The following is a 26,719-nucleotide window of genomic DNA, read 5'->3' as shown; positions in this document are numbered from 1 at the left end:
TGCTTTAAGCAAATCATGTTCCTCTCACTCTTTCGGTTAATTTCATATTGGAAATATTTCATCTGTTTTGAGGTGATTATAACAAGCCCCAAAGTATGAAATGGGCCTTACTCCCTGGATGTGCATATAAGTGTTTACTTACTTACTTACACCCACTTATATATAATGTAACAAATACAATTAGACCATTTCCCTTTTGTGTTGGCACATAAAGGGCAGGGATAAATACACAAAGCACCTAACGAAATTTATTTGTTTCTGTGCGCCAAAGCACTTGTGAAGTTGAGCATTTTATGATGTTAGCCGCTTTGAGCCGCTTTGTTACACCCATTTTACAGGTGGGAGTGCGGAAGCAGCCACATGTCCCTCAAAAACCAGTAATATTCAGTAGATTTTTTCAGCTATCACATTTCCTTAATCTCAGCCCAAAAGGCAATGTTTGCTCCTCCAATCGACTCGTACAACCAACCCTGTTTCGCAAGAGCGGCCTAGCAACTCTCAGGCCGCCTAACCAAAAACAAAATGGCGGCCCCTACGGAAGCTTCGGCAAGCCACTGCCCTTCTTCCGCAACGACGAAACGGGAGAAGGGGGGGGGGAGGAGAGAGCGCGTGCGCCATCCTTCCCTCAGCGAGCACGCCCACTCGGCCCCTCCCCTCCTCCCCCATTCCCGCCGTCGTGATTCGCCGAGAAGATCGCGGCGGCTGGGTCTGCGATTGGACGGAGTTGGCGCGAACCCGTCTCGCGCGCCACTGCAGTTCTGAAGTGAATTGTGAAGGGGGGGGAACGAGAACTACGACGACTCAGGAAACAATAGAGGAGCGCTCAGCAGCCCAGCGCGGGTAGCACGAGGCGCCTAGTGAAGGGCGGGCTGAATCCTGAGGTAAACTAGGAAGGCCGCGACGTCGCCGGCGCTCCCGAAGAGAGTCGGAATCATGGCGGATAAAGAAGGTGAGCGGAGCGGGCGCTTCTGAGGCGGGAGAGTCGACTAGGCCTCACTCCCCCCTTCCCCCTCCCTTTCCGGCCTCTGCGCGGGCCCTGGCAGAAAAGCGCCTCGTCCAATCCCAGCGCCTGCTTCCTCGGCCCTGCCCCCTTTCCCTGGGAGCCGCCCAATGGGGCGCTCCTCCCTCCTTTCCTGGCACCTTCCCTCCCGCCCCCTCCTCTTCCCTCGCCTCCTTCGTGGTTCTCGGGTTCTTTGCGTGGAGCTGCTTTGTAATGAGGCGGGGAGGGCTGCAGGATGGCTCAGGTGGGCTTTTCGCGAGGGCGGCTCGCCGACCTCTTAACCCCCCCTCCCCCCATGGGCCTTGAACAAACTGCGGCGGTTCCGCCGGCGGCGCTTCTCCAGCCGGGGAGGGAGACGCTCGCGAGGTGGTGGAGAAGGAGAATTGGGGCGCGGGAGGGGTCCCACCGCCTCGTAAATTTCTGCTTCTGGGGTGGTGGTGGTGTTATGTAGCATAGTGTGTAGAATGTTCCTTTTTCTTCAAGGGCCACAGGGCTGCGTACATGGCTTCCTTCCCCTCTCCTCTTCCCCCGCCCCCGCTTTAGCTTCTCAGCAACCTGTGAGGTACATTAGGTGGGGGGGGGAGAGTGTGTCTTAAAGGCACAGGGCCCTAGAAAAGAAAGAGAACGATGCCATTTCTTTTCACATTTTCTCTGTGTGTTCCAAACAGCCTAGATGGGTTGTACTGTTCTTAAGAAGTGCTCTTCTTTAGAGTAGGGAGTGGGCAGTTTTCCACGTTGCTGATTTTTTTGTTTTTTAAACTAAAACTCTGAGATACACCTGAAGCTAGATTCAGGCTAGCGTCTAGTGGGAAAGAGGCACAATGCACAGTTAAATAAGAACATGCATAATCCAGGGATTCATTTTCAGTAACAGAAGTTAAGTTTGCCTCCTTCCGCAAGCCACTGCCTACCCCAGCCCCAACTTCTTTTGTTTAATAGTGCCATTTAGTGAGGGGAACGTTTTTGATTCTTGTCATTGCTCAAATTTTGTGTGATAAGTGCTTGCTGCAAATTGTCCAGAGGTTACTAGTCTACTTTCTGCTTAGCCTTTTTTTTAGCAGTGTTCCAAGTGCCTCAGTTCTGTTACCTAAGTAATCAGTACAACAGCCCTGTAAAGTAGATCTTGCTCCTCTTGCAGGTGGGAGGTTGAGAATACTGTAATTTGCCTAAAGCCATCAATTGACTTAATGATATTATAAATGAACTTTGTGTGGAGATGGTTCCCAATATGTTGGCATCAGTCTTTCTAGAGACACAATGGAGTGTGTCTTCAGGGGTGAAGTCAAACCTTGAGGGGTGCAAACCTCTGCAGTGTGTATGGAGGTCCTGGGCTGCCTAGAGGTCAAGATCCCCCTCCTGGCCTTGCTGATGTGATCCAAAGGAAATCCGAGCAATATGTTTGGCATCAGCTTGGCTGCAGGAGTTTCCAGAAAGAGGTGTACAACTTACAGTTCAACAGTCCTTACAGCCACATCGTAGGAGTTATCTCTTAGCTGCATTTTACAAGTTGGGGGCTGAGAAATTCTGCTTAGATAATTCCTGCCTAATTTTGAATCACAGGTTTCCTATCTGAGGTCTTACGTAATTGCTGTTTTGCAAGAGAATTGAACTTCTTGCTGCTGTTCAGTTGTTTGAAAAAACCTAAAGCACAGTAGAATGGTAGCTCTGATGCTCTTTAGCAGAACGCTTTTTTGTATCCTGTTTGAAGGAAAGTGAATGCAGCATTGCATGAGTGTACTTGTAAACTATGTTATGATGCAACTGACAAACATGACTAACTGGCCTAGTGAAAATTATTCCTGCTGACATAGAAAAACAATACCATGTTTAACAGTGCATGGTTATGTAGAAGTAAGTTCAATTGTGCCTAATGGGGCTTATTCCCAAGGAAGTAAGCGTAAGGTTGCAGCCATGGGTGATCTTGCTGGCTTGCTATGCTCCATCTGAGTAATCAGGGTGACACAGTTTGGGGCATGGAAGAAATTCCTGAGTACAGAAGATGTGAATATCTTCCTCTCTACCCTAAATTCTAAATATATTTTGCTGGAGAGCTATGGTATGTGCCCATAAGGTTTTTAGGTTTATTTACCATTATTAATTAATGCATTCTTTTCTTATAATTATCAGCTGCCTTTGATGATGCTGTGGAGGAGCGAGTGATCAATGAAGAATATAAAATCTGGAAAAAGAACACTCCATTTCTCTATGATCTTGTAATGACCCATGCTTTGGAATGGCCCAGCTTGACTGCTCAATGGCTTCCTGATGTAACCAGGTAACACACATGACTGCAGCATAAACACTCATTTAGTTGATTAAGACCTATGCAACATAGAGGCTTACTTTTGAGTAAACATCCATAGGACCATGCCTGCATTATTTTAGTATATGAAGAAGTTTGTTAAACTAAGTAAGGGCCAGTTTGTGCGCACCAACATTAAACCAGGAAATTTATAATCGTAGCTGCTTGTCTTGTTCAAGCTAAGAAACTGGTTAACAGCTCTGGAACAAGGCATATTATATCAACTTCAAACCCTGGTTTAGTATACTAGCTCCTGAGGCTGGAAACTATGGTTAATCAGATGTACTGGTTTAGTTGTGGCAGAGGGAGAAGCAAAGAAGTTGAGCATTTCTGCCTGATAAACAGATGTATGATGGAATGCAGCCAACATGTTAGCTTCTTTGAATTTAAGTGCCCCAGAAAGGCAATAAATATTTTAACATCTATTGTAACTCTTAATTGCTACATTGTTTTCCTGCTTGTAATGTTTCATATTGTTGGGTAAGGAAAACCAGCAACTCTTAGTCTAACAGTTTCTGTAGTACTGGAGTAAGGGAAATTCACATTGACACTCTCTGTGTTCCTAACATGCATGCCAGTGACCCTAATGAGGAGTCACGTCCAAGTAAACAAACACCCTTTGACCTCATTGTTCCATTGTTCTTTTATGGCATTGTAGACCTGAAGGAAAAGACTTCAGTATTCACCGGCTAGTTCTTGGGACCCATACCTCTGATGAACAAAATCACCTTGTGATAGCCAGCGTGCAGCTCCCTAATGATGATGCACAGTTTGATGCCTCACACTATGATAGTGAGAAGGGAGGTAAGAGAACAAATTGGGAAAGAAGAGTGGGTTTCTTCCTGAATCTTCCTGATGTTTTATCTTATTAGGTTAACAAGGCACAGATCTTGGAGAGGATTGTTGGTGTTAGGCTAAGATAAAAAACTAAACTAATAAATGGCCCAATGAAGCTTTGGTTTCCAGTATGTATTTTCTGTCCAGAAAATTGGATATACATTAAACAGTGCAACTTAGTAGATGGAGTACATGTCTGAAACTGGAGTCTCGTTGTTACAGGAATTATGTTTCAACATCTGGTTAATTAGCAATATGTTGGCTTACTGCTGTCTTGAACTTTATTGCTTAATGAGTGATATAACATGTTACAGAGTGTTAATATATGCCAGCAGTGTTGTACCTATTTTAATATAACTTGATTGATTAATAAAGCTTTCTAAAATCATATTGCTTAAAGATACTTTGGGATATTGTTTTCCAAATGTAAACAAAGACATACTGCATTCAAAAAATACCTTTTTTAGTTCCACAATGTCCATATGGCATAGATTCTTGGTTTTAATTGGTTTATTTTCTAGTATGAATTACTTGAAACATGTAGCTATTATAGAAATGCCTTCTTTATTTTCAGAGTTTGGAGGTTTTGGCTCTGTTAGTGGTAAAATTGAAATTGAAATAAAAATCAACCACGAAGGAGAAGTGAATAGAGCACGGTACATGCCCCAAAATCCTTGCATTATTGCCACAAAGACTCCATCCAGTGATGTACTTGTGTTTGATTATACCAAGCATCCATCTAAACCAGGTATTTGTCTGTTGTCATATCTGAACCTTGCTCCTTTTATATATGTACTTTGGGGATAAAATAAATTGACAGGCCTTGTTGCTTCCAAGTATTGTATTGAGGAGATTATTTTTAAAGTGTGGGAAGCTGCTTCTTTTCTCATTTGTTGTATATTAATGTATGCTTTGTTTACTGCCATTTAATTTAGTTTTGTTGGTCGAATCTAGGCTAGGAATGTATAGCAGGAAAATTAATGATGTTCAGGATACAGAGACTGCTCTTTAGTTGTTCACCACAGTTGCTGGTCTCAGAACTGCCCCAGAAAGCAAGACACTTTCAAGTGAGGCTATACTAATTCTGATTTCATGCTGGAACAGAATTTAAGAGTAATGTTTTCAGATAATTTATTAAGATTTGTGATGGACAAGCATAGTTTGAAAAACTTGAAGGCAGAACAAAGAATTAGGAAAAACAGTATAAGTTCAGACAAATAGAATTAACATAGACTGCTGAAATTTGCGACGGAGGGTGAATTTTAAGTGACATGTTGTATTGTCCAACTAAATCAGGGTGGATAATTTTTTAGCTTTAATTTGACATGGGCAGGGGTGCCCACCTGTCAATAAGCAGCTTTGCAAGGCTTCCACCTCTCCCCTTTTAAACTCGCAGTCTCAGAACTTTAAAAGGAGTGTTGGAAAGACCTGTATGCTCATTTCAGCCTGAAATGGAAGTGTAGGGGCTGTATTAAAGTATTTTGCAAAGCGCTTTCTGAATCATCCTTCCCCTATCTCCTTTAAATGAAAGAAGAGGATGGTGGAGACTTTAAAAAGTACTATTAAGGACTGCTTTAAAGGACTGTGGTGCCATTTCTACTATAATCCAGGAAGATCTGACCATATGTTTTAAGTGATTATTTTAACCTTATTTGCTATTTTATAATACTGCATGAATAAATACTGCAATAACCCTATCTCCTTTGCAGACCCTTCTGGTGAGTGTAATCCAGACCTACGTCTTCGTGGGCATCAAAAAGAAGGCTATGGTTTGTCTTGGAATCCAAACCTTAGTGGTCATCTGCTTAGTGCATCTGATGATCATGTGAGTATTGCATGCTTAGTTAGTCCAGGTATACATAATGTACATATCTGCCAAATGAATGTTTCTTATGTTAATGTATTTTCCCATTTTATCTCTTTAAGACCATTTGCTTGTGGGACATAAGTGCTGTTCCAAAGGAAGGGAAAGTGGTGGATGCGAAGACTATCTTTACAGGCCATACAGCTGTAGTGGAAGATGTTTCCTGGCATTTGCTGCATGAATCTCTCTTTGGATCTGTTGCTGATGATCAGAAACTTATGATGTAAGCAAAGCTATATATTTTCTTCACATTGAATTATTGTTCCTTGAATTCTATTTAAAAGTTGGAGGGATTTGTTTAGTCGTGTCCGACTCTTCGTGACCCCATGGACCATAGCACGCCAGGCACTCCTGTCTTCTACTGCCTCCCGCAGTTTGGTCAAACTCATGTTCGTAGCTTCGAGAACACTGTCCAACCATCTCATCCTCTGTCGTCCCCTTCTCCTAGTTACACTTGAAATTAGTGTGTGTTAATCAGTCCATCAAAAGTGTTTCTTATCTTGAATTTTGTTCTTTACAGTTGGGACACCCGGTCAAACAACACTTCCAAGCCAAGCCATTCGGTGGATGCTCACACTGCTGAAGTGAACTGTCTGTCTTTCAATCCTTATAGCGAGTTCATCTTGGCCACGGGATCAGCTGATAAGGTATCTGTCCAGAATTCACAGAAAACATTGCCTAATCCATAGTTGCAGAATTAAGGGGATTGTTCTGTATGTGTTGAACAGTTCTAGTCTGTGGGGCTGTGTACAGTACAATAAATGAATAATCTTATTTATTAATTGTGCTCTGGTTTTCCTGGCCAGACTGTTGCATTATGGGATCTGCGAAACCTGAAACTGAAGTTGCACTCCTTTGAGTCACACAAAGATGAAATATTCCAGGTAAGCTCACATAATAATCATGTGACATCATTTTCTGATCATTTGACAACATGGCTGCTCTTAAAAGGGTCTTTGATTTTTCCTTCTCAGAATTGGCCTTGCTATTAAAGTTTCAAACCAACTATTGACAAGTTTGCTCACCTCTGTGTTAGTTCAGTTAGAAAACTTACAGCAGATATGTTGATTTTTCTGCTTGTGGAAAAAGCATGTTCATGATCCTTAAGCAGCAGATTTAAAAAATTGGAATGGAATATTCGGGCAGTGAAGTTTAAGTGACTGACCTGGCTGGCAGAAAAAACATTGGCAGTTACAAAGGGAGGGTTAGAATACCAGAATAAGTGTAGGACAAGGTTATTTATTTGATGACTCAAGAGTACTACCGTAATTTTCTTCATCTGTTATGGTGATAAAGTATGCATCAGTAAAGTGTGCAAGTAATGACTAATGAAGACCTTTGGAGACTTGAGTTCCCTAAGTTTCTCTCTTCTTTGATGCATTGCACTTATTCTCAGGGGTGGAAAATATAACTAATAGGTCTGGTGATACATCTTAAAGACTTGGGTTGTTTCATGATAACTAGCTTTATGAGGTGCTTCTAGAATTTAAAGTACAGGCAACCCGCTATTTACGTGGGGGTTGTGTTCCAAGGCACCACTTGTGTCAGTGAAATCGTGTATATTTGAAATACCATTGAAAAAGCTGGCAAACTCCTCGTTCTGTTCTGCCCTTTTTGTGGCTTTTCGGGTCACTTCCAGGTTTGGCTTGTATGCGCAGTCGTGTACATATTGAACAAGTATAAATGGGGGCCACCTCTCCATAATTTGGTTTCCAAAGGCAGACTGCTCAAAGGAGCAGAGTGATGGCAGCCTGTTAGTCTGCTGTTGAGAAAGCTGAACTGGTTGCTGATTTACTGCCAGACCAGGTTCAAGGTTCTTGTGTTAATTCACATAGCCATAAATAGCTTTGGCCCAGAGTACCTTAAGGACTATTTGATCTTTTGTTCTCCACCTCAGATCCTCTGTTGCGGCATGTCTGCAGATTCCCCAAGCCCTTGAGGTTCCATTGGCTTCCAATAGGGACTGAGCCTTAAATGCGGCAGGCCCTGCCCTGCCCTGCCCTGTGAAACTCCCTACCTGTAGATATTCAGCAGGACCCATCCCTGCCTTCTTTCAGACGTTTTCTGCTGAAACAGACCTTCACAATATTATTTTTTTCTTTAAACCAACCAGTATCTACTGAGTTTTTAAATTATGTTCTATAGATTGATTTAATTGCATTTTATATGTTGTAGGCCGCCTTGTTATATTTTATGAAAGAGTGGATAATACATTTTCAAATAATTAAAGCGTGTGTGGCTTTCTGGTCATGATTGACTCAGCTAATTGTGCAGCATATTTGAACTGTGAGCAGTTTTCAAGAGCAGAATAATAAATAGGGATATTAAAGTGATTGGCTGGATTTAATGAACATTTATTGTTTGATATACTATGATAAAAATATACTACAATAAAAATTGCATTAAAACTGTGATAGATACTAAGGCAAAATGTTCTATCTCATCCTAATTGATGCAGGTTCAGTGGTCACCACATAATGAAACCATTCTGGCTTCCAGTGGTACCGATCGTAGACTGAATGTCTGGGATTTAAGGTAAGCCTCAGATGTGTGTAGTGTGGAAATGCTGAGTTCACCAGAAGTGCTTTTTGTGTGTATCTAATTACTGTCTTCTGTTTCAGTAAAATTGGAGAAGAGCAGTCTCCCGAAGATGCAGAGGATGGCCCACCTGAGCTGTTGGTAAGTGAGAGTTTTGGTGTTGCCACCAATTCTCCCCCATTCCCCAAGAAAAAATGAGGTTTTATGCCTTTATGTTTGGGCTTGGTCAGCTAGTGAGAGGCTGGCACTTGTGTACACCATCCTTGATCAGAGTTGAGTAGTCCTAATGTGGTGTTTCATACTGCTTTGCATGTACTCTTCCTTCCATGAACTCTTTTTCAGCTTACTGAGTGGCAGCTTCTTGCTGACACTCCCAGCTGATCTGTGAATGAGATGCTTTCTGAGTCCAGGGGGAGAAAATAGAAATAAAAATGGATTAGCTCAATTGTGGAGTTGATACTTCATTGTATTTTAGACCTAGGTTTGGATTTTTATTTTAAATTTTGCCTTACTGATAGTCCAGCCTTTATTGAAGATTGGTGGGTTTTATGTTGGTAATCTGCTATGGGCAACTATGATATGATTCACACGTAAGAATTGTAACCCTGTTCTTGAAATATTCTGTATTGGAATTGTGTACTGAAATAACTATCTTATTCTCAATGTTAGTTTATTCATGGTGGTCACACTGCAAAGATATCTGACTTCTCCTGGAATCCAAATGAACCCTGGGTAATTTGTTCAGTATCAGAAGACAATATCATGCAAGTCTGGCAAATGGTAAGTACTCGGTTGATTATTTGACAGGAAAGTGAATCCAAAACTGTGTGGAGCTGTGCAGTAGCTACAACAGAGTGAACATTCTGGTTTTCTTTTATTGGAGTTATGATAAATTTCTTTCAGAGATACTTGTATGAATCTCATATGAATGTTAATGGTAGAAAGAAGCTAAAAAAATGGGTAAAGGACCCCTGACAGTTAAGTCCAGTTGGGAACGACTCTGGGGTTGCGGTGCTCATCTCACTTTACTGGCTGGGGGAGCCGATGTTTGTCCGCAGACAGTTTTTCCGGGTCATGTGGCCAGCATGACCAAGCTGCTTCTGGCGAAACCAGAGCAGCGCATGGAAACGCCGTTTACCTCCCCGCCGGAGCGGTACCTACCGGTATTTATCTACTTGCACTTTGACATACTTTCGAACTGCTAAGTTGGCAGGAGCTGGGACCAAGCAATGGGAGCTCACCCCATTGCAGGGATTCGAACCACCGACCTTCCAGTTGGCAAGCCCTAGTCTCAGTGGTTTAGACCACAGCACTACCCGCATCCCTAGAAAGAAGCTACAGGGTGGTCTTTCCAAATATTTGTAAGCATTCAAGATTTCAAAGGCATTCCCTTCTGGTGGGGCACAGCACCCATAAGATGTATATAATCTCAAACTGTAGAAGGAAGTCTGTCTTCTTGATAAATATTTGGCAGAATAATGACTGAATCCTTGTGTTTGACAAAGGTATTGAATTTGCTATGTGTTGGAAGTTACTTAGGGTAAAGTTTGTCATTGTAGTGTTTGAATTGTGCCCTCAGAATAGAAATTTGCTTAACTTTCAGATTGATACTTCTATCTAATTCTTCATTCCTCTCTCTCTCTCTCTCTCTCTAGGCAGAGAACATATATAATGATGAAGATCCTGAAGGAAGTGTGGATCCGGAAGGGCAAGGCTCTTAGATACTTGACCCCTTCAATCCTTGCTGTTTGTTTCCTGTTGTTGTCCTCTCCCTGCCCTGTTCTCCTAAGTTTCTTGAGATTGTCAGCTGTGCTGTTTTGCGAGAGACAAACACATGCACTGTGCATTCAACAGCCCATCTGTAGATATTACCCATCAGCCTTGCTTCTAACTCAGAAAGTGAACTGTTGCTGTTGAAAGTTGAACCTGACTTGAGCTAGCATCACACAGTGGCTTCTTGGTTGACAATTTTTCTCCTAAAAACTCGTTGATTGAGAGCTGGTGTACATAGCCTGCTACAAGAAATTTTAATACAAACTATGCCTGAATTGTTTCAGTACAAGCGTTGGTAAGATCTGAATGTTTTCTACTGAGGGGAATTTTAGAGTAGAAGCTTCTCTCTATATTTTATTTTTATTGGTCCCTCCTGATAAAAGAATATGTTTAGAGCTTTAGCTCTAGTCTTGTTTCAGATACAGATAAATCCAGTGCAGGGTCACCTATTCTTAACTTTGTTTCTAGCTGCTGTCCTTGATTAGAGTAAGTCAGTCTGTCCAGATGCCTGAGTTTTCTTCATAATACTTTGGTCCTTCCACCCTTTTCTGATGGGGCAACTTAGGATGTGGATATGAATTTGAATATGGTAGTCACCTATAACTGCACATTACTTTGCCCTCTTGTGTGTTTCTTGAACTGTGTTCTATTATCTTTCCTTTCTGTGGTTTGTTTGTTTTTTTAACTGGGGGGACCACCAAGTTATGAAAGTGTTTGTTTTCAGCTGATATATGTAATAAAGACCGATATAAAGAATGATTACATGATATTTCACCTTGTATCAGCACATCTCCTGTGAGGGTGAACTGTTCCACCAGCAGCCCATTTAACTCTCCATACAAGTGCTTCAGATTAAATAAATTTGGTTTTCTATGTGGGATGTGATTGTCTTTTCTTTAAAAAAAAATTGACACTAAGTTTTCTGGAACCAAAGTGGCGGCTTAATTGTGCAGCTTCTAAATTGTTAATGAAGTACAGTTATGCTAGAGAATGGAACAGAGTGATGTATTATGAAGATGGAATCTTGAAATATGCGGAAATCACTTTGCCACTGGCAATGAGAGTATGATGTAAAATGGCAGAACTTGCTGCTGCTGCCTGTGTTTTGAGGAGGGTTGAGAGTGGTGAGCTGCCTGTTGAAAGAACCAATTTGATATGATCTGCTAAAATAATACAATAAGCTGGCCACTGGAAAGCGCTGATGGGTATGTATCATTTAGTAGTTTGTGGCTGGAGATGTTTAGGTAACTCCTTTCCAGGTTAAAGTTGATACCTACACGTCTCTGGTTCTTGTTTCAAACTGGATTTCCTTTTCCAGCTCAACTCTCTGAAATATCCTCCACCCTGGGTTGGATGTCAGAACCTCTCAGTTTTCATTTTCACCCAGCAGTTCTTGCTTGAAGGCATTCAGTAACCTTGTCATTTTTTCCACCTACCTGACACTGTTGAGATGCAGAAGGAAGGCTTGTGCCCAAAACTCCTGACACTGTGGGCTTAACTTTGTACTTTGGCTTGGATGCTGTGTCAGTGGGAGAATGGAAGTAATGCAGTTACTTTGGCCCCAGTGGTTCACATCATGGCTGTCACCTTTTACAGGTTTTATACATAACTGTCAATAGCGCTCCACTAGTGTACTTTGCAGGTCCTTTTATTCTAAAAAGTGTAGAACTGTTCTTGAAGATGTTAACCTTCAAACTTGAAAACACTCTTATTTGTAGAATTTTTACTGAGGTGAGGGTAGTGGAAAGAAAATGTAGACAAACCTGGTTGATTTGCCATTGGGGTAGAATAGGGATGACTCTATTGGCCTACAGTCGTCTTAAGTGGATTTTCAATCTGTTTAACCCTGTTGCTTATGTTCTCAAAACAACATGCGATTTTTCCTCCATTAATAGCAATATGCTCTGTGCGTATAAAAAAGCATTTAATTAGGACTTCTGCTTCCTATCCATAACATGTCAAAATTACAAACTGTTGCCTAAAATAACTAAATAATCCTGTTCTCAAACAGGTTTTGTACAGAATTATAACATTAAAGAAAGGTTGATTAATGTACTGACACGTCATCTTTACACAAACCTTAAACTATGAAGTTGTGCATAATGCACACCTGGTATTCTGCTGATGTGACATCTGTCCAGTGTAACCACCAGGTTTCAGACAATTTGCAGCCCTTTTTATAATAATAAAGATGCAAACCATCATAGTTTTGCTTATTGGCTGTGTCGTCAGATGGAGAGGTTGTACTATCATTCCCACTAAAGAGACAGGAAGGAAGGAAGGAAGGGGAAGGATGTCCATGCTTATAAATCCATGATTCAATCTTGGTCTTGTTTAGCTTCAGACTTGCAGAGTTGTCCATAGATTTCTAAGCAGTCTCTGTAAGGATTGAAATTGAGTTATCAGTTGCTCAGTGAAATAACATTTCACAAGGAAAACAGATTTCTTTGCTGTTCTTTCCCTTGTGGGACTCATTGTTCCACTCAGCTTATTCCAGAGGTCGAGTGGGAGACCTGTGCTCATGACACCCCACATATTTTACCCTCCATCGAATCCAAACCTACCTTTCCAACAGCCTGAATGTTTAAGCAGTATTTCTAACTGCACTATCTCCTATGACATGTGACCTCATTCATTTTCATTTGTCACCATCTACCCTACTGATTAGACATGAACCCTCGACTTTCTCTTGACACTTTTCACTTTTGCCTCCTGGCTCAGTCTGTTGCAGAGTGGTATACAATGCTGGTTGCGAACCTGGTGCTTGTGGCATCAGTTTGCCCAGTAGTGCTGCTGTTGTGTGTGTATGTATGATTCCACTAGTTCTTAAAATGGTTCATCTTTGCCTCTCTTTCTTGGCCTGAGCACACCCCCTTTTGCCCATTCAGTCACCTTATCTTCCTTTTCTGGCCTCTATAAGAAAATAGGAGAGGAAACAACACACTGACTGGAAGAAGCAGACAACTGCAAATAGGTAGATCAGGTTGTGCGTGTGCTTGAATCAATAGGGCATTTGCTGCTCACTTCCACCTACCTTGTGGTAGCAGGCACTCTGTCTACAGAGGCCATTCACCCCCTTTTCTCTTTTTGCTAAATGGGTGCTAGAGCTGGCATATCTGCCTTGTCCTTATGACACTGGCTCATTTTCTTGTGGAGGCACTTTCCCCTCTTTATTTTCTTATCACCCTCCCTTTTTTGTTTTGTTAAACAGAGAGGTTGCAAACTAGCTGATCCTTACCTGCGCACCTTGTGCTTGTGGTGTTAGTGTGTTTTCTGGCTATACATGCTGTTTAGGGTCTTTTTGCTGAACATTGAGCGATATTGGTCACAGTTTGCATTTTTGCTTTTTTCCAAGGAGAGGGAGAAGACAATGGTTCCAGCAGGACATTTGCCTTTTGTGGTGCTGGGCACATTTTAAAGCAGTAACCTTTTAAAAGGTTGTAAAACGTATGCAAACAGAGCATTACTGCATATGTTTACATTTATGAAAATAAATGATAAGCACCGGTACTTCTCTCAGAAGAAGAGACCAGAAAGATGCTGTACAAAGACAGAATTTACATTCTATATGGTTCCAAAAAACAAGTAATTTTGGAATGCATTCAGAAATATAGAGGCTCTTTTGCTGGCAAACACTACTGTGCCATTTTGGGTGTCTCACAATCACTTCAGTTAAAAAGGCTACATTTTGTTTGAGAAAATGAGTGTGAAAAGGCAGACTTGTACTTGAAATTTTCCCCTGAAAACCTTTGTTAAATGGACAGGGAAATGTCCACATCCTCTACACACTGTCCAGAATTAAAATGTACAGCCTTCTCCATGCCTAAACTATCCTAGGTTATATAATGTTGTCTGTTGCAAAGAAACGACCTTTTGAATGGCCTATCCAACAAGAATTTCACATTATTCTACAAAGTCTAGACTACCTCTTGTTAAGCAGAATTAAGATAGTACTGTAATTCTTTGTTCACCTGGAAATCACACCATGACCAACCTGTATTGTGAGTTGAAGCATCTTTGATCATGAAATTTTACATGGTTATATAAACAACTGCCCAACACTCTTAATTTTTGAATTCCTGGCTGGGTGCCTCTTACACCTTTGGAAGCCTAGATTTGTTCCCTTACTATCAGACTCTATCCATTAAGTCTTGCTGTGGCCTAGGGCAGACTTTTCCCTTTCTTTGGATTTTACTCTGCTGCTGAGAATACTTGTATTCTTCTGTGTTTTGGACTGAGCATAGGGAAGGGAAGTTTATAAAGGCCACACAATTATATCATATTCTTCTACCTTTCAATTCCCCCGAAATGGCAACATCACATTTCCCTCCTCCTTCACACCTAACTATTCTCATTTGTTACCGGTACACCTGCTTAATAAACCTCTATTTATTAAGAAGCTAATCTTGAGTTTGTTGCTCTGAACCCCTTACAAAGGAACTTCTCTACCCAGACTATGTAGACTGCAGTTGTTCATGCCATTCTCCTGCATGTTTTGGATAGGGACTGATTTCTAGACCAGCTCTACCAAAGTGACAGGAGCCTGTCGGCCAGAATAGAGCTAGGCCCTTAGTGGGAAGCAGTCCCTTACTATATTTGAGATATATGTCCTAGGTCAGTCATATTCTAGAATATCCTATTCCCCAAACACAAAGGGTTAGTCTGCAGAATACAGAGCATGGTAGCTGGAAGGACCTATAGTGAGAATTTGTTACTCTCACTGCTGCTTTCAGATTTTCTTGCAGGCTTTGCTTTCATGTGGATAGTGTTTCAAGAAAGGTTGTAAAACCTACTTGTACATTGATAGTTCCTGGTGCAAGCTGGCCCTCAGCTCTTCCAATTCTTGGTTCTTCTGCTGCTGAAGTTGGACTCCATTCTTCAGCTCCCTCAGCCTTTCTTCCATCTCTTCCACCTGGTCCTGTGGATGGAAAAGCACTGAAATGTTTCAGAAAGGAATGTAGCCTGCATTTTAAATTCATCATGTAGTGTTTTTGTACCTGTTGTAATTGGGGCCAGCATATGGCTGATAACTTAATTCTTCTAGAGGGCATCACATTTTGCTGTCCAAACACAAATTTCACATCAGAAGATGGAAAACCACAGCATTCTATCAGAATCGATCAGTTTAAATTGTTCATTCCCTTTTGTGAATTATATGCTTAAAATAAAAATTTGTTATTAAGATAATAAAAGTGTCTGTGGCTTATATAAATTATGCAAGTTAATTCGAATAACTTGTTCTGTTAGTCATGTGCATAGCTGGGAACCAGGAAAAATTCTTGCTAAGTCTTCCTTTGTGCAGGTTTCACCTGATGTTGCTAATAAATTTTCAGACCCATCTCTGTAGCCTGAGAGCTAAAAATGTCTCTTTTTATATATTTAAAAAGAGACATCTTCTGAACTCTATGCTTTTTCTTAGGTAGTCTGGGGTTTGTTTGTTTTTTCAGCCTTCAAGTAGAATTCTCATCTTTTGTAAAGACTGAAATTAAGTTTACTCATCTTTAAACTATATAAAGACCATCCACCTCACATAAGTGGTTCTGCAGAAGAATGCAATGTGTGGATGGAGCCACCCAGTTTTTGTATTACCGTGTTTCTCACATTATAAAACACCCCTACAAAATAAGGCATGGCAGGATTTTTCTGAGGTGGCAAAATATAAGGCATACCTCGAAAATAAGCCATACCGCAGGTCTGTGGCAAAGAAGAGGAAAAGGAAGGGGGCTGCTCGGAACCGGCTGCTGCTGCTGCGTTAACCCCTGGGACCCGGCTGCAGCCTTTGCACACGCCGCGCGAAGCCCCGCTCGCAGACAGGCAGGCGCGCGAACGAACGAGGGAGGTGAGGAAATGGCCAGGAGAGGTTTCCCACCCACCCCTCCTCCTCCCTCGGCCTTCACATACGATAGCTGGGCAGCCAGTCACCGGCTCTAACTACGGTATGGACTTTTTACCTCAGGCGAGGAAATGGGGTGGGGGTCGGTTGGCGGCGAGGGAGGGGCGGAAGGAATCTGAGGGGTTGCATGCTGACGCGCATCTTGCCCCCGCCGCGCAAAGCGGGCTGAGGATGCGCGCCCGGCTGAGGCGCAGGCATGGGTGGTGGTGGTGGGGAGAGCAGCAAACCTTTCCTCAGGCAATCCAAAATAGATTCCCTTGCCTGCCTGCCTGACTCAATCAACTCAGCAAAACCACCTCCGCTCCCCAGCTCACTGCCCGGTGTGGGAGCGAGAGGACACACACTCGCAACAGGACACGCAAAACGCGATAGCGGGGGGAGCTACTGCACTACCCATGTACCGTAATAAAAATAAGACATCCCTTGAAAATAAGCCATGGTGTGTTTTTTTGAAGAAAAAATAAATATAAGACGTGTCTTATAATATGAGAAACACGATATATATAATTTGCCTTGTAGCTCCTTTGTTGAAGGGCAGAATAAAAATAAAATATTCTCAATTTTCCATAACTTGAAGTAGGATTGAAGAAGGAAGGAGTTTCTTCACAATGTAAGCACAACATATTGCTCAGAAACCAACTGAAAGCAGAGTCCAACTCATTACTGATGGCATGGTACTTTTGCAGGAGTGCCCCTGCCCCCAGCCGACTGAGATAATGTCAGCCAAATGGCAACTATGCTGATTTGCACTAGCTAAAACGGGCAGCATAAGAACTCAAAGAAGTTGGTGCAGTTCAGATAAATAAGTGTTGTGTGAAATCTTGGGAGGATTCCTCCAGAGCAGATTTTGGGGACAGTGGAGGAAGGATGGAGAAGCCTCATTGCCCTAGTGGATGCCTGCTTGTACTACACCAGATCTCTCCCAAAGGGCCCCCCCCCCAATCAAAGTGAAGTCTAGAAACTTGCTGGTGGAGAGAGAATCTCATGTTACTTGCAATGCAAAATGCAGAATATATTTTTGCTGAATGCAAGACTGGTTTGTGGGATTAGTTCAGCCATACAAAAATATACCACAGCCACTGCTCAGGACAAATTTGTTAGAAGTCTGTGTTTGAGCCTGGAAGTCTAAATTATTCCTATTTTTATTGGAGTTACTTTCCTCAATGGATTGAAGATTTGGATTTTTAAATTACCTGTACATTTGGATTTGGATTTGGATTTTTAAATTACCCTCTTACACTTCAGCTGTGACATTTCCAGGATTGACTGCTAGCCAGTATTTGATTTTCAACCATCCCCCAGTCAAGACAGGGAGCCTTGGTTTTCAACCATTAGTGGGGGTGCAGGGTGTCTACACAGATGGCGGCAAGGATGGAGTCACAGTGGCAAGCCTTGCATTATTTCAAGGGCATTTTCCTTACACTTCCCATATTGCAGTACTCAGGCCTGGTTCTAAAGCTGAGCCCTTGGTACAAATAAAGCACTGCTGAGATTCCTGATGTTACACAAGACTCAGTTGCCCTCAGAATTCAACTTGGCTGAATGTGTCATAGGCCATTCCTACCCATTGAATGCTTGCCTGCCTTGCCACAAAAATAGGCTGCTATTTGTGTGGTTCTGGAGAGGGATCTAATCACATGGTTTGAAGCAGGAGTGGTTAACCTTCTTTAGGCTGCGCCCACATGCCACCAGTGGGTGTGGCCAAAAGTGCCCACACTTCCTCCACACTGATCCTAAATAGCTGAGAGGAGGTTATTGCCCCCTCTCCACTCATTAAGCAACCAGTGAGGGAGTGATTTGAGCTCTGTTCCACCCATTTCAGTGCTGTTTGTATATAAATATGTGTATATGTAAATTGTTACGGAAAATGAAATTTGCCACTGCCCAAAGTGACATCTAGGAGAGGGCAGGAAAACAGGGTGTTGGATCTGGCCCCTGAAATGGGGGTTAGTCACTCCTTGTAACACTCAAAAAAGAAGTAAATATAAAAATCATTGGAGCCCAGTTTTTCCAATATGTTCAGTGTAAGAAGAGGAAATGAAAACCAAGAGTGACCAGGGTGTTGCTCTTCCTTCAGCTTCTAAACAGAATAAGCAATGTTAAAAGGAAGTGTAAGTAAACGGTCCTCTGGCATCTGTTTTCTCATGTACCTTGGTGAAAATCTGCTAAAACCTCTGCAGGGATTATGGGAGGGATTATACAGGGTGAGTCTTTTAAAAGAGGCCCCGTGGAACATGTGTACATTACTCTGTATCCACGGGGCCTCTTTTAAAGGACTCGCCCTGTAGAACACAGCCTTTGGAGGAGCTTGCATATGTGAGTAGAAGGGGTGGAAAAGAGCAGTCACATTTGCATGGCAAGGAATGTGTCTCACTCAATTCCTGTAAACTTCATTGGACCTTAGAAAACCCTAAACCTATGTGGGACAAGAAGCTACAGTTAGAACTGGATATGGAACAACTGATTGGTTCAAAATTGGGAAAGGAGTACGACAAGGTTGTAAATTGTCTCCCTGCTTATTTAACTTATATGCAGAATTCATCATGCGAAAGGCTGGACTAGATGAATCCCAAGCTGGAATTAAGATTGCCGGAAGAAATATCAACAACCTCAGATATGCAGATGACACAACCTTGATGGCAGAAAGCGAGGAGGAATTAAAGAACCTTTTAATGAGGGTGAAAGAGGAGAGCGCAAAATATGGTCTGAAGCTCAACATCAAAAAAACCAAGATCATGGCCACTGGTCCCATGACCTCCTGGCAAATAGAAGAGGAAGAAATGGAGGCAGTGAGAGATTTTACTTTCTTGGGCTCCTTGATCACTGCAGATGGTGACAGCAGTCACGAAATTAAAAGACGCCTGCTTCTTGGGAGAAAAGCAATGACAAACCTAGACAGCATCTTAAAAAGCAGAGACATCACCTTGCCGACAAAGGTCCGTATAGTTAAAGCTATGGTTTTCCCAGTAGTGATGTATGGAAGTGAGAGCTGGACCATAAAGAAGGCTGATCGCCGAAGAATTGATGCTTTTGAATTATGGTGCTGGAGGAGACTCTTGAGAGTCCCATGGACTGCAAGAAGATCAAACCTATCCATTCTGAAGGAAATCAGCCCTGAGTGCTCACTGGAAGGACAGATCGTGAAGCTGAGGCTCCAATACTTTGGCCACATCATGAGAAGAGAAGACTCCCTGGAAAAGACCCTGATGTTGGGAAAGATTGAGGGCACAAGGAGAAGGGGACGACAGAGGACGAGATGGTTGGACAGTGTTCTCGAAGCTACCAACATGAGTCTGACCAAACTGCGGGAGGCGGTGCAAGACAGGAGTGCCTGGCGTGCTCTGGTCCATGGGGTCACGAAGAGTCGGACACGACTAAACGACTAAACAACAACAACAACAAATTTCCTACCATCTGTAAATAAACTTGAGTCAAGGAAGGCAACTGAGCCTCGTAGGAGCTGTTTATGGTTTGGTAAAATCCAGATATGGATGCTGGCTAGGCTAGTCTCCCTGTTCCATTTAGAAGAAGTACTTATTTTTAAAGAAATAACATTTACACATCAGCCTGTGTTTCTTGGCATGATTGTGTTAGTGCATTAAGTGAAAGGTCCACCTAGTCCACGGTTCTGTTTCCACAGTGGTCAACTCAATGCCTCTGAAAGTTCAGAAACAGGGATTTAAGGCCATAGTGATTTCTCTGTTGTGTCATTACCAGATGCTGGTATTCTGAAGTACACTGCTTCTGGATGCGGAGGTGTCATTTAGCAATTCATGGCTGAGAACCACCCAGATGTCTGTCCTCCAGGCATCTGTCTAACTCTAATTCATCTAAAATAGTGCCTTTCACTACAGATTGAGTATGGAACATAGCAAGTTGGTTCATCTAGCTCATAATTGTCTAACACTGAGTGGCATCAGTCTTTCCCAGCCCGACCTGGAGATGCCACAGATTGCCATCTGGGAGCGTCTATAGGTGCTGTGTCATTGAGCCATGACCCCTGTATTAATTCCATATAAATTATGTGTTAATTCTGGATTTAAGCTTGGGGGGGAAAGCTTTCCTGATTGCCATGTTAAGGAAGAGGGGATGCTGTGGACTGGTTGACTTCAAAGCTCCCAATAGGTTCTTTTCCAAGCCAAATTGTGATGTCTCTTTGAGGGGCTCCCTTGTATGAAAAACATCTTGAATGCACAGTACTGTATTAATATAGTCTTCTACCAATCTACCTGACGTGCTATTTCTTTTTACAGGAATGGAAATGTTTAACTTGCTCCTTCACTATTTCTCTCTCTTTGAGCTGATAGCTAGATATACCTCTATAAAGGACCAACCAGCCAGAAATTTCCCTGGTACAGCCTGACAGGAGTGACATCTCATTCTCCCAATAGTGTATGTGAGCTCAGATATTCTGGAGTCTGTGTCATGGCAGGCGGCATTTCATCAGGTAGGCAGGTGCTACATCAGCCTGCTTGGCAACTAGCTTTAGAGCAGGGGAGGCTGCAAGGCTGTTAGCAGGCCCGGCTCTAGGTAGACCCCCGATGGCGCAGGGCACCATGGCGCCGGCCCGCCAGAAAGGCGCCGCGAGCTGCGCCTGCCCGCTGGCCAGCCGGTCCGCCGGTCCGCCGCGCAGCGACGCCCACCCACCCACCGCACTGGGAAACGGGGCGGGAGGGCGCCGGAGAGATCCGGCGCACCACAGCGGCAGGGGCGTTTAAGACGGCCCTGGCTGTTAGGCAGCCTTTTCCAACTGGTGCCCTCCAGGTGTTTTGGACTATGACTTCCATCCTCCTTCCCCGTTGGCTAATGTGAGCTGAAGTCCAAATCATCTGGAGGGTACCATGCTGGGAAAGGCTGCCATAAGGCATACCTTGTACTGAAGAACTTCTTCATCCCGTTTTTGCTTAATGAGCATGATCTGTTGCTCCAGGTTTTTGTTCTGCAGCAGTAACTTGCTGACCTCTCCCTGCAGTGGTCTCAGAGTTTCCTTTAATCTGTGAATCTCGCCCTGTGTCTTTTGCAAAGCCTTTCTGCTGGCCTCTCTCCTTTCTAAGAGGCGCATCAGCTTAGGCTCATACTGTTCTTCCAGGCCCTGACGGCTCTCCGCCACAAAGCTCTCAAACTCCATGGAAAGCCGCCTGCTTGCCTGGAGGTAGCAGCTGCTCCTTCGCCTCCTCGGAGCCTTCAGCTGTTCTCTCAACTGCTCCTTCTCTTTCTCACAAGTCTCTTTCAATTGAGTTAGCTCCTCTGAAAGCTGGCTGACCCTGCTTTCCAGTTCCTCCCGGTAGACAGCAAACTGGGCCACGTCGTGCCTCCTGTTTTCCAGCTGGTATTGGCACGCCACACATTCCCGTGTCACCCTAAAAAGTTTCTGTTTCACTTGCCGAATTTCATCCCGCAGACTGTCCCTTTCAAGCTCCACCTTGGCATGCAGCCTGTAGGCTTCGAGGATCTCTTCATGGGCTTGTTTGATTTCCTCAAGAGCTGGTTCCCGTAGGAGCATCAGTTCCTGAATAAGCTGGTCCCTCTCCCTCTCCAACTCTTCCACTGCTTCAATGCACTCCTGAAAATGCTTTCCGAGATCCTCAACGCTCATGTCTTCTGCATCATAATATACTTCCTGGTCTTCCATGTCTTCCTGTAGCACCACTGGAGAGCCTGTGCTTTCTGTGTCTTGAAGGAATGGTATGTTGATGGGATCCATATACAGCATCTCAGGGGTGTCTTCTCCATCAAGCTCTAAGAGTGCTCCTGCAAGCTCTGAGAAGGCTTCTGCGTTGTCTAAATCCAGAGCAGGCTTGGAGTCTGCCATCACTTCCCTGGAAATAAAAAGCAATCATGGAATCAGACCTACAAACCGCTGAACGACGGAGCTCATTGAGCATAGGTAGGCATTTGAGAAGAAGCAGACATGCCATCCCTCAGCTGAGAATCCTGCAACTGAAGAAAGCTTTGAAGAATTTGATGCTTTGTTACCAAGGCCAAGAAGTTAGCTTCCTTCCCCAATTTCTCACCATATACCCCAGCTGGTTCCTCTAGAACAATGTTTCTCAAAGTGTGGTACATGTACCCCCAGTGGTACACAAAAGGGTTTCAAAGGGTACATGGCATACATTTTTATTTTGCTTTACCATAGTTTCTTTTTAGCTCCAGAAAACAATTCATTAAAATTTAGTATGAGAATGGTGTGCTGTATTGAAACTACCCCAAATTATATTTGCCCAAGAAGGGGTACACTGATAAGACTAAACTCTCAAAGGGGTACGCGGTTATTGTAAATTTGGGAAATGCTGCCCTTGAACATTAATAATAATAATAATACCCTGTATTTCACATACCTTATCTTTCTATCAATGTAGTATGATCACATCTTACAAACATTTAATTTGCGCAATTTCAACATGGTTGAAGGCAGGCTGGTTGAAATTATACAACTTAAATCCAATCAAGGTGGATTGCTTAGAAGCTATTTTTGCACCAGGCCCATTTGGGGTTACCTGGCCCCGAAAGGGCTTTTAAGATCTACTTGTTACACGGGCTCTGGGAATATGGGGAATTTTTCTCTCTCTTTCTTCCCCTCACCCACAAGCTGCAGGGATGGCTCCAAGAGTTTGGGTATAAATTATTTTCCTGTATACCCTGTATGGGCAGAACCCATAATTCTCTTGGTGCATCAAGGGGAAAAACCCAGGCACAACAGTTATCTAATAAAAATATTAGGACCATTAAAAAAAATCACAAAGGCTTTTTTCATGTGCTCTTAATGAAGTAGTCACTGTTGTTCCTGTAACCATTCTACATGCTTAGAGACAACTTGTAACCTTGTTGAACAAGCCTCTATATGTTGAGTTGAATGTGGTAAACTAGGTATGGCTGAATAAATTTTGGAATCAAAATCTGCTTTCTACCTTGGCAGTAAAAATATGAGAATAATTTAAAAATTGTCAAGTCTTCTGCTCATTAATGATGCTCCAGATCTGCTACCCAATGGGATCACCTTACTCTCCTTACTAAAGGTAAAGGACCCCTGACCACTAGGTCCAGTTGTGGACAACTCTGGGGTTGCGGCGCTCATCTCGCTTTACTGGCCGAGGGAGCTGGCGTACAGGTTCTGAGTCATGCGGCCAGCATGATTAAGCCACTTCTGGCGAACCAGAGCAGCGGTACCTATTTATCTACTTGCACTTTGACGTGCTTCCGAACTGCTAGGTTGGCAGGAGCAGGGACCGAGCAATGGAAGCTCACCCCATCATGGGGATTCGAACTGCCAACCTTCTGATCAGCAAGCTCTAGGCCAGGGGTCAGCAAACTTTTTCAGCAGGGGGCTGGTCCACTGTCCCTCAGACCTTGTTGGGGGCCGGACTATATTTTGAAAAAAAATATGAAGGAATTCCTATGCCCCACAAATAACCCAGAGATGCATTTTTAAATAAAAGGACACATTCTACTCATGTAAAAACATGCTGATTCCCGGACCATCCGCGGGCTGGATTGAGAAGCCGATTGGGCCGCATCCGGCCCCCGGGCCTTAGTTTGGGGACCCCTGCTCTAGGCTCAGTGGTTTAACCCACAGCGCCACCTGCGTCCTTAGTGATAGCTTAACCCGAACCATGGGTTTTAATGAATTTAAACCTGCTTAAATTTAAACTTGTTGCAACGTGTTTGTTTAACATATGTATCTGTGATATCACATATCACTACTTCAAGTTCTCCTCAAAACCCAGCTTTTCCATTAAGCTTTGGTCACCCCTTCCTTATCCTGCACATGCCATCCTAAATAAATCATGCCATCATTCTTCCCCCAACCCACCTCCATTTCCCTCACCTTCTTTCTACTGCATCGTTTTCTAGACTGTAACCAATATGGGGCAGAGACTTGTTCTCTTTATAAAGTGCCATGTATATGGATAAAAAGATAGAAACAAATATGGGTATAAAATATAATTAACAAGTAATGGCTTGTTCTAAAAGAAGATCGAGGGTGGGGGAACCCTGACGGAAATACACTGACCAGAACAGCTATATTAAGTGAATAAATAAATATACTTTAAGCATGTGTTGTATTGCATTGACAAATGGGGAGCAAATGAGCTGAGAGGTGGTTTTTGTTTTTTTGTTTTGCTTCGTTTTTTGCCAGGCTACTTAAGTACCAAGGGGTCAGTTGGAGGGGAATCTGTGTTGCTTTAAGTCATTGATTACTGAAAAGAGGGCAGCTTTTTAATTTTAATTGAAAATGCTGATGCAGCCTCAGATGTACAGAAGAGAGTGCCCAAATGTGCTTGCATGCACGGTCTGCAAGATGGCTGAGGATGGATCAAAATATCACAGCAGGCAAGGGATATTATTGAGGGGCCCTGGTTTCCAAGCAAGCAAGCATTGTAGAGTCATCCCCTGAAGGAAGAGGGTGTGTGCAGCAGCTGTCCGCAGATGAAAGACCTCTTCCCAAGATAAGGCTTGGGTGAATGTGCACTGTGTCTAAATGGCAGGGAAGGGGGTGTTTAATCTGCTGTCCTTAAGAATGTGGAGTGCCCAAACAACTTAAAGAGGTAAATGTTCTGAAATAGAACCAGCTGTAGTGAAATACCCGATGGGGGTGGGGCTGAAGCCCCACCCAATGTGAGCAGCACATTGAAGGGCCAGTTGGGTAACATGCACTTTAACAAGGGGAGCAGGGAAACTTCCATGGAATATTTAATGGGAGAGCACCTGCAGAGTGGCCCTGCCATCAGGATGTCAGAGGAAGAGACATAAGACACATCCAGGGGGCATCAGCCCCCTGCCCTCCAGAGGCCCATTGACATTTCAGCAAGGTTGGTACATGGAGAGCTTCATGGCAGATGGCACCCCCCCCCCCGGTTAACTTGTTGGGAAAGGGAGTGCCATTTGCATGTTCTACTTCAGCTCTGAGCACCACTGGAGATTATTTTCAGAGATAAACCTTCTCTTTTCCCAAATAAGGCATTTTTCCAGCCTTGTGAAAACAGCAAAGTGAAGCAGCCTTCACTTCCATGCTTGCTATTTCTTAGTAGTTGGATACAGAAAGCTTAGGTGAGGACTGGTGCAAAGCTCTTTGGTTTCAACTTCTGGAATTAGGACTGGAATCTGTCACCAATCATCTATCTAGCAGCAGCACGATTCCTTCCTTGTGAAGATTTTTTTCAGAGGCAAATGGTCACGCTTTCAAGTCAACCCAGGCAGATTAGGACAGTCCCTGCTCCTCCCCCCTCCTCTCTGTAGCAGGATGTCGTGCATCCAGGCTGATATTTCTTACTTGGGCAAAGAAACACGCACAAAGCCAGGGAAGCCAGCCTCTTTCTCAGTGGTCCAGCAGCGGGTGAAGGCACTGTACCTTTCTTCCTTTTTCTTCCTTTTTTCCAGTCAGGCCTGCGCTGGCCACAAATGGCCTGGCAAGCAACCCAATCGAGCCCACCCTTAATAAACCTGATGCTTTTGAATCTGAATTATTCGCCAACCACACCCCATTTCCAAAACCGTTGGGTTGCTCCCCTCTCCCCTTAAATGAGCTTTTAGCTTGGAGCATCTCCTTTCCAGCTACTAGAACAGAAAAGAGAGCCCACGCTCACCAATGAATGGTAGCAATTTAGCTCCTCTTACCTTTCTCTCCAGGAACCAAGTTCCTTGTGCCCCCGGCCGGACAGGGTTTTGGCATGGGGTGGGTGTGAGGTTATTAATAAACAGTGCAAGAAACCGGAGCCCCCGGGGCCACCCCCACCTCAGCCTCTCTGGAAACGGCTGTGCAATTCTAGTGGAAAGGCTGACACCAGATCCCTGCCTACGGAGAGGGGTGGGGGAGGAGGCGGGGAAGAGAGAGAGGCAGGGCGGCCGGCTGGCAGGCCTCTCCACTCGCCTCCCAGTGCCAGAGGCAGAGTGGTTGGCGCTTGGCTCTGTCTGAACTTTCAGCAGCGGCAAGAGGAAGGCTGCGTTGGGAGGGGCTGGGAAGGAGCAAGCATCTTTAACCCTCTCTGTTTCCACCACCTCTTTCCCTCCCCATTGCATGTATGTTGGCAGCCACATGTGAATGCTTACATGAAATACAGGAATGTCTAGAAACTGAGGAGACACCTGTGCATGCCGAGGGTCATAGGCGTGGGCTTTCCAATACTTGTTGCTGTTATGTTCCCAAAGTGGGGTGGGAGGGAAGAATAAATGTCTGGTTTTGTGATGGGAGAGGGAGAGAGGAGGAAAGGATGAGACCAGAGTAGTAATGGGTGGGTGTTAGTAAATGCAGTTTGCATAGACTTACTGCGCAATCTTATGTATGCCACCTCAGTCCCACCACTGTGTTCTGTAGGGCCACTTCTTAGGTAGGCATGTAATAGGATTGCAGGTTAAGAATTAACTTTAATTGGGCAAAGATTACTAAGGTGGCAAGCCCTAAAGGGTGACTGGCAAAATATGAGGGGTTTGAAGGAGCAGAAGGCATCACAGAGGAGTGGCAGGGGGACAGTCCTAGTATTACTGTACAGTACATTAATATGGTGTAATAAACAA

General features: G+C 43.6%; 2 protein-coding genes across 3 annotated transcripts; one reads left to right on the top strand and one right to left on the bottom strand.

Annotated features, from left to right (window-relative positions):
* Nucleotides 1–666: 666 nt before the first annotated feature.
* On the top strand, nucleotides 667–11,189 carry RBBP4 (RB binding protein 4, chromatin remodeling factor). 2 transcript variants are annotated; one of them, XM_035117326.2, is made up of 12 exons: nucleotides 667–949; nucleotides 3,128–3,275; nucleotides 3,961–4,106; nucleotides 4,714–4,887; nucleotides 5,849–5,964; nucleotides 6,066–6,226; nucleotides 6,524–6,650; nucleotides 6,810–6,887; nucleotides 8,462–8,538; nucleotides 8,625–8,682; nucleotides 9,211–9,321; nucleotides 10,197–11,189. In XM_035117326.2, the coding sequence occupies exons 1-12, from the start codon at nucleotides 934–936 to the stop codon at nucleotides 10,260–10,262; spliced, it is 1,278 nt and encodes a 425-aa protein (XP_034973217.1). In that variant the 5' UTR covers nucleotides 667–933; the 3' UTR covers nucleotides 10,263–11,189. The 2 variants fall into 2 exon arrangements, with proteins under 2 accessions (XP_034973217.1, XP_034973216.1); XM_035117325.2 differs by lacking the exon at nucleotides 667–949 and adding an exon at nucleotides 1,093–1,244.
* Nucleotides 11,190–11,807: 618 nt separating this feature from the next.
* Nucleotides 11,808–26,077, bottom strand: SYNC (syncoilin, intermediate filament protein). Its single transcript, XM_035117327.2, has 4 exons — nucleotides 25,823–26,077; nucleotides 21,078–22,026; nucleotides 15,108–15,232; nucleotides 11,808–12,693 (listed from the first exon to the last, which is right to left on the bottom strand). Exons 2-4 carry the CDS (start codon nucleotides 22,017–22,019, stop codon nucleotides 12,633–12,635), a joined length of 1,128 nt encoding a protein of 375 aa, XP_034973218.1. The 5' UTR covers nucleotides 22,020–22,026; nucleotides 25,823–26,077; the 3' UTR covers nucleotides 11,808–12,632.
* Between the last annotated feature and the right edge of the window lie 642 nt (nucleotides 26,078–26,719).

This window comes from Zootoca vivipara, chromosome 6 (assembly GCF_963506605.1).
Source record: "Zootoca vivipara chromosome 6, rZooViv1.1, whole genome shotgun sequence".
Classification (NCBI taxonomy): domain Eukaryota; kingdom Metazoa; phylum Chordata; class Lepidosauria; order Squamata; family Lacertidae; genus Zootoca; species Zootoca vivipara.
Note: the sequence above shows the minus strand (reverse complement) of the source record. Positions and strands in the feature narration are given on the sequence as shown.

What these genes read in the sequence shown, in the direction of transcription:
- RBBP4 (XM_035117325.2), top strand. Translation starts at nt 1,214, where the DNA reads ATGAGGCGGGGAGGGCTGCAGGATGGCTCAG. An exon ending in TTAGTGCATCTGATGATCAT is followed by an intron (nt 5,965 to 6,065) that starts GTGAGTATTGCA and finishes TATCTCTTTAAG; the next exon opens with ACCATTTGCTTGTGGGACAT. An exon ending in CCACGGGATCAGCTGATAAG is followed by an intron (nt 6,651 to 6,809) that starts GTATCTGTCCAG and finishes TTTCCTGGCCAG; the next exon opens with ACTGTTGCATTATGGGATCT.
- SYNC (XM_035117327.2), bottom strand. Translation starts at nt 22,019, where the DNA reads ATGGCAGACTCCAAGCCTGCTCTGGATTTAGACAACGCAGAAGCCTTC. An exon ending in AAGAAGTTCTTCAGTACAAG is followed by an intron (nt 15,233 to 21,077) that starts GTATGCCTTATG and finishes TTCCATCCACAG; the next exon opens with GACCAGGTGGAAGAGATGGA. An exon ending in CAGGAACTATCAATGTACAA is followed by an intron (nt 12,694 to 15,107) that starts GTAGGTTTTACA and finishes CAATCCTTACAG; the next exon opens with AGACTGCTTAGAAATCTATG.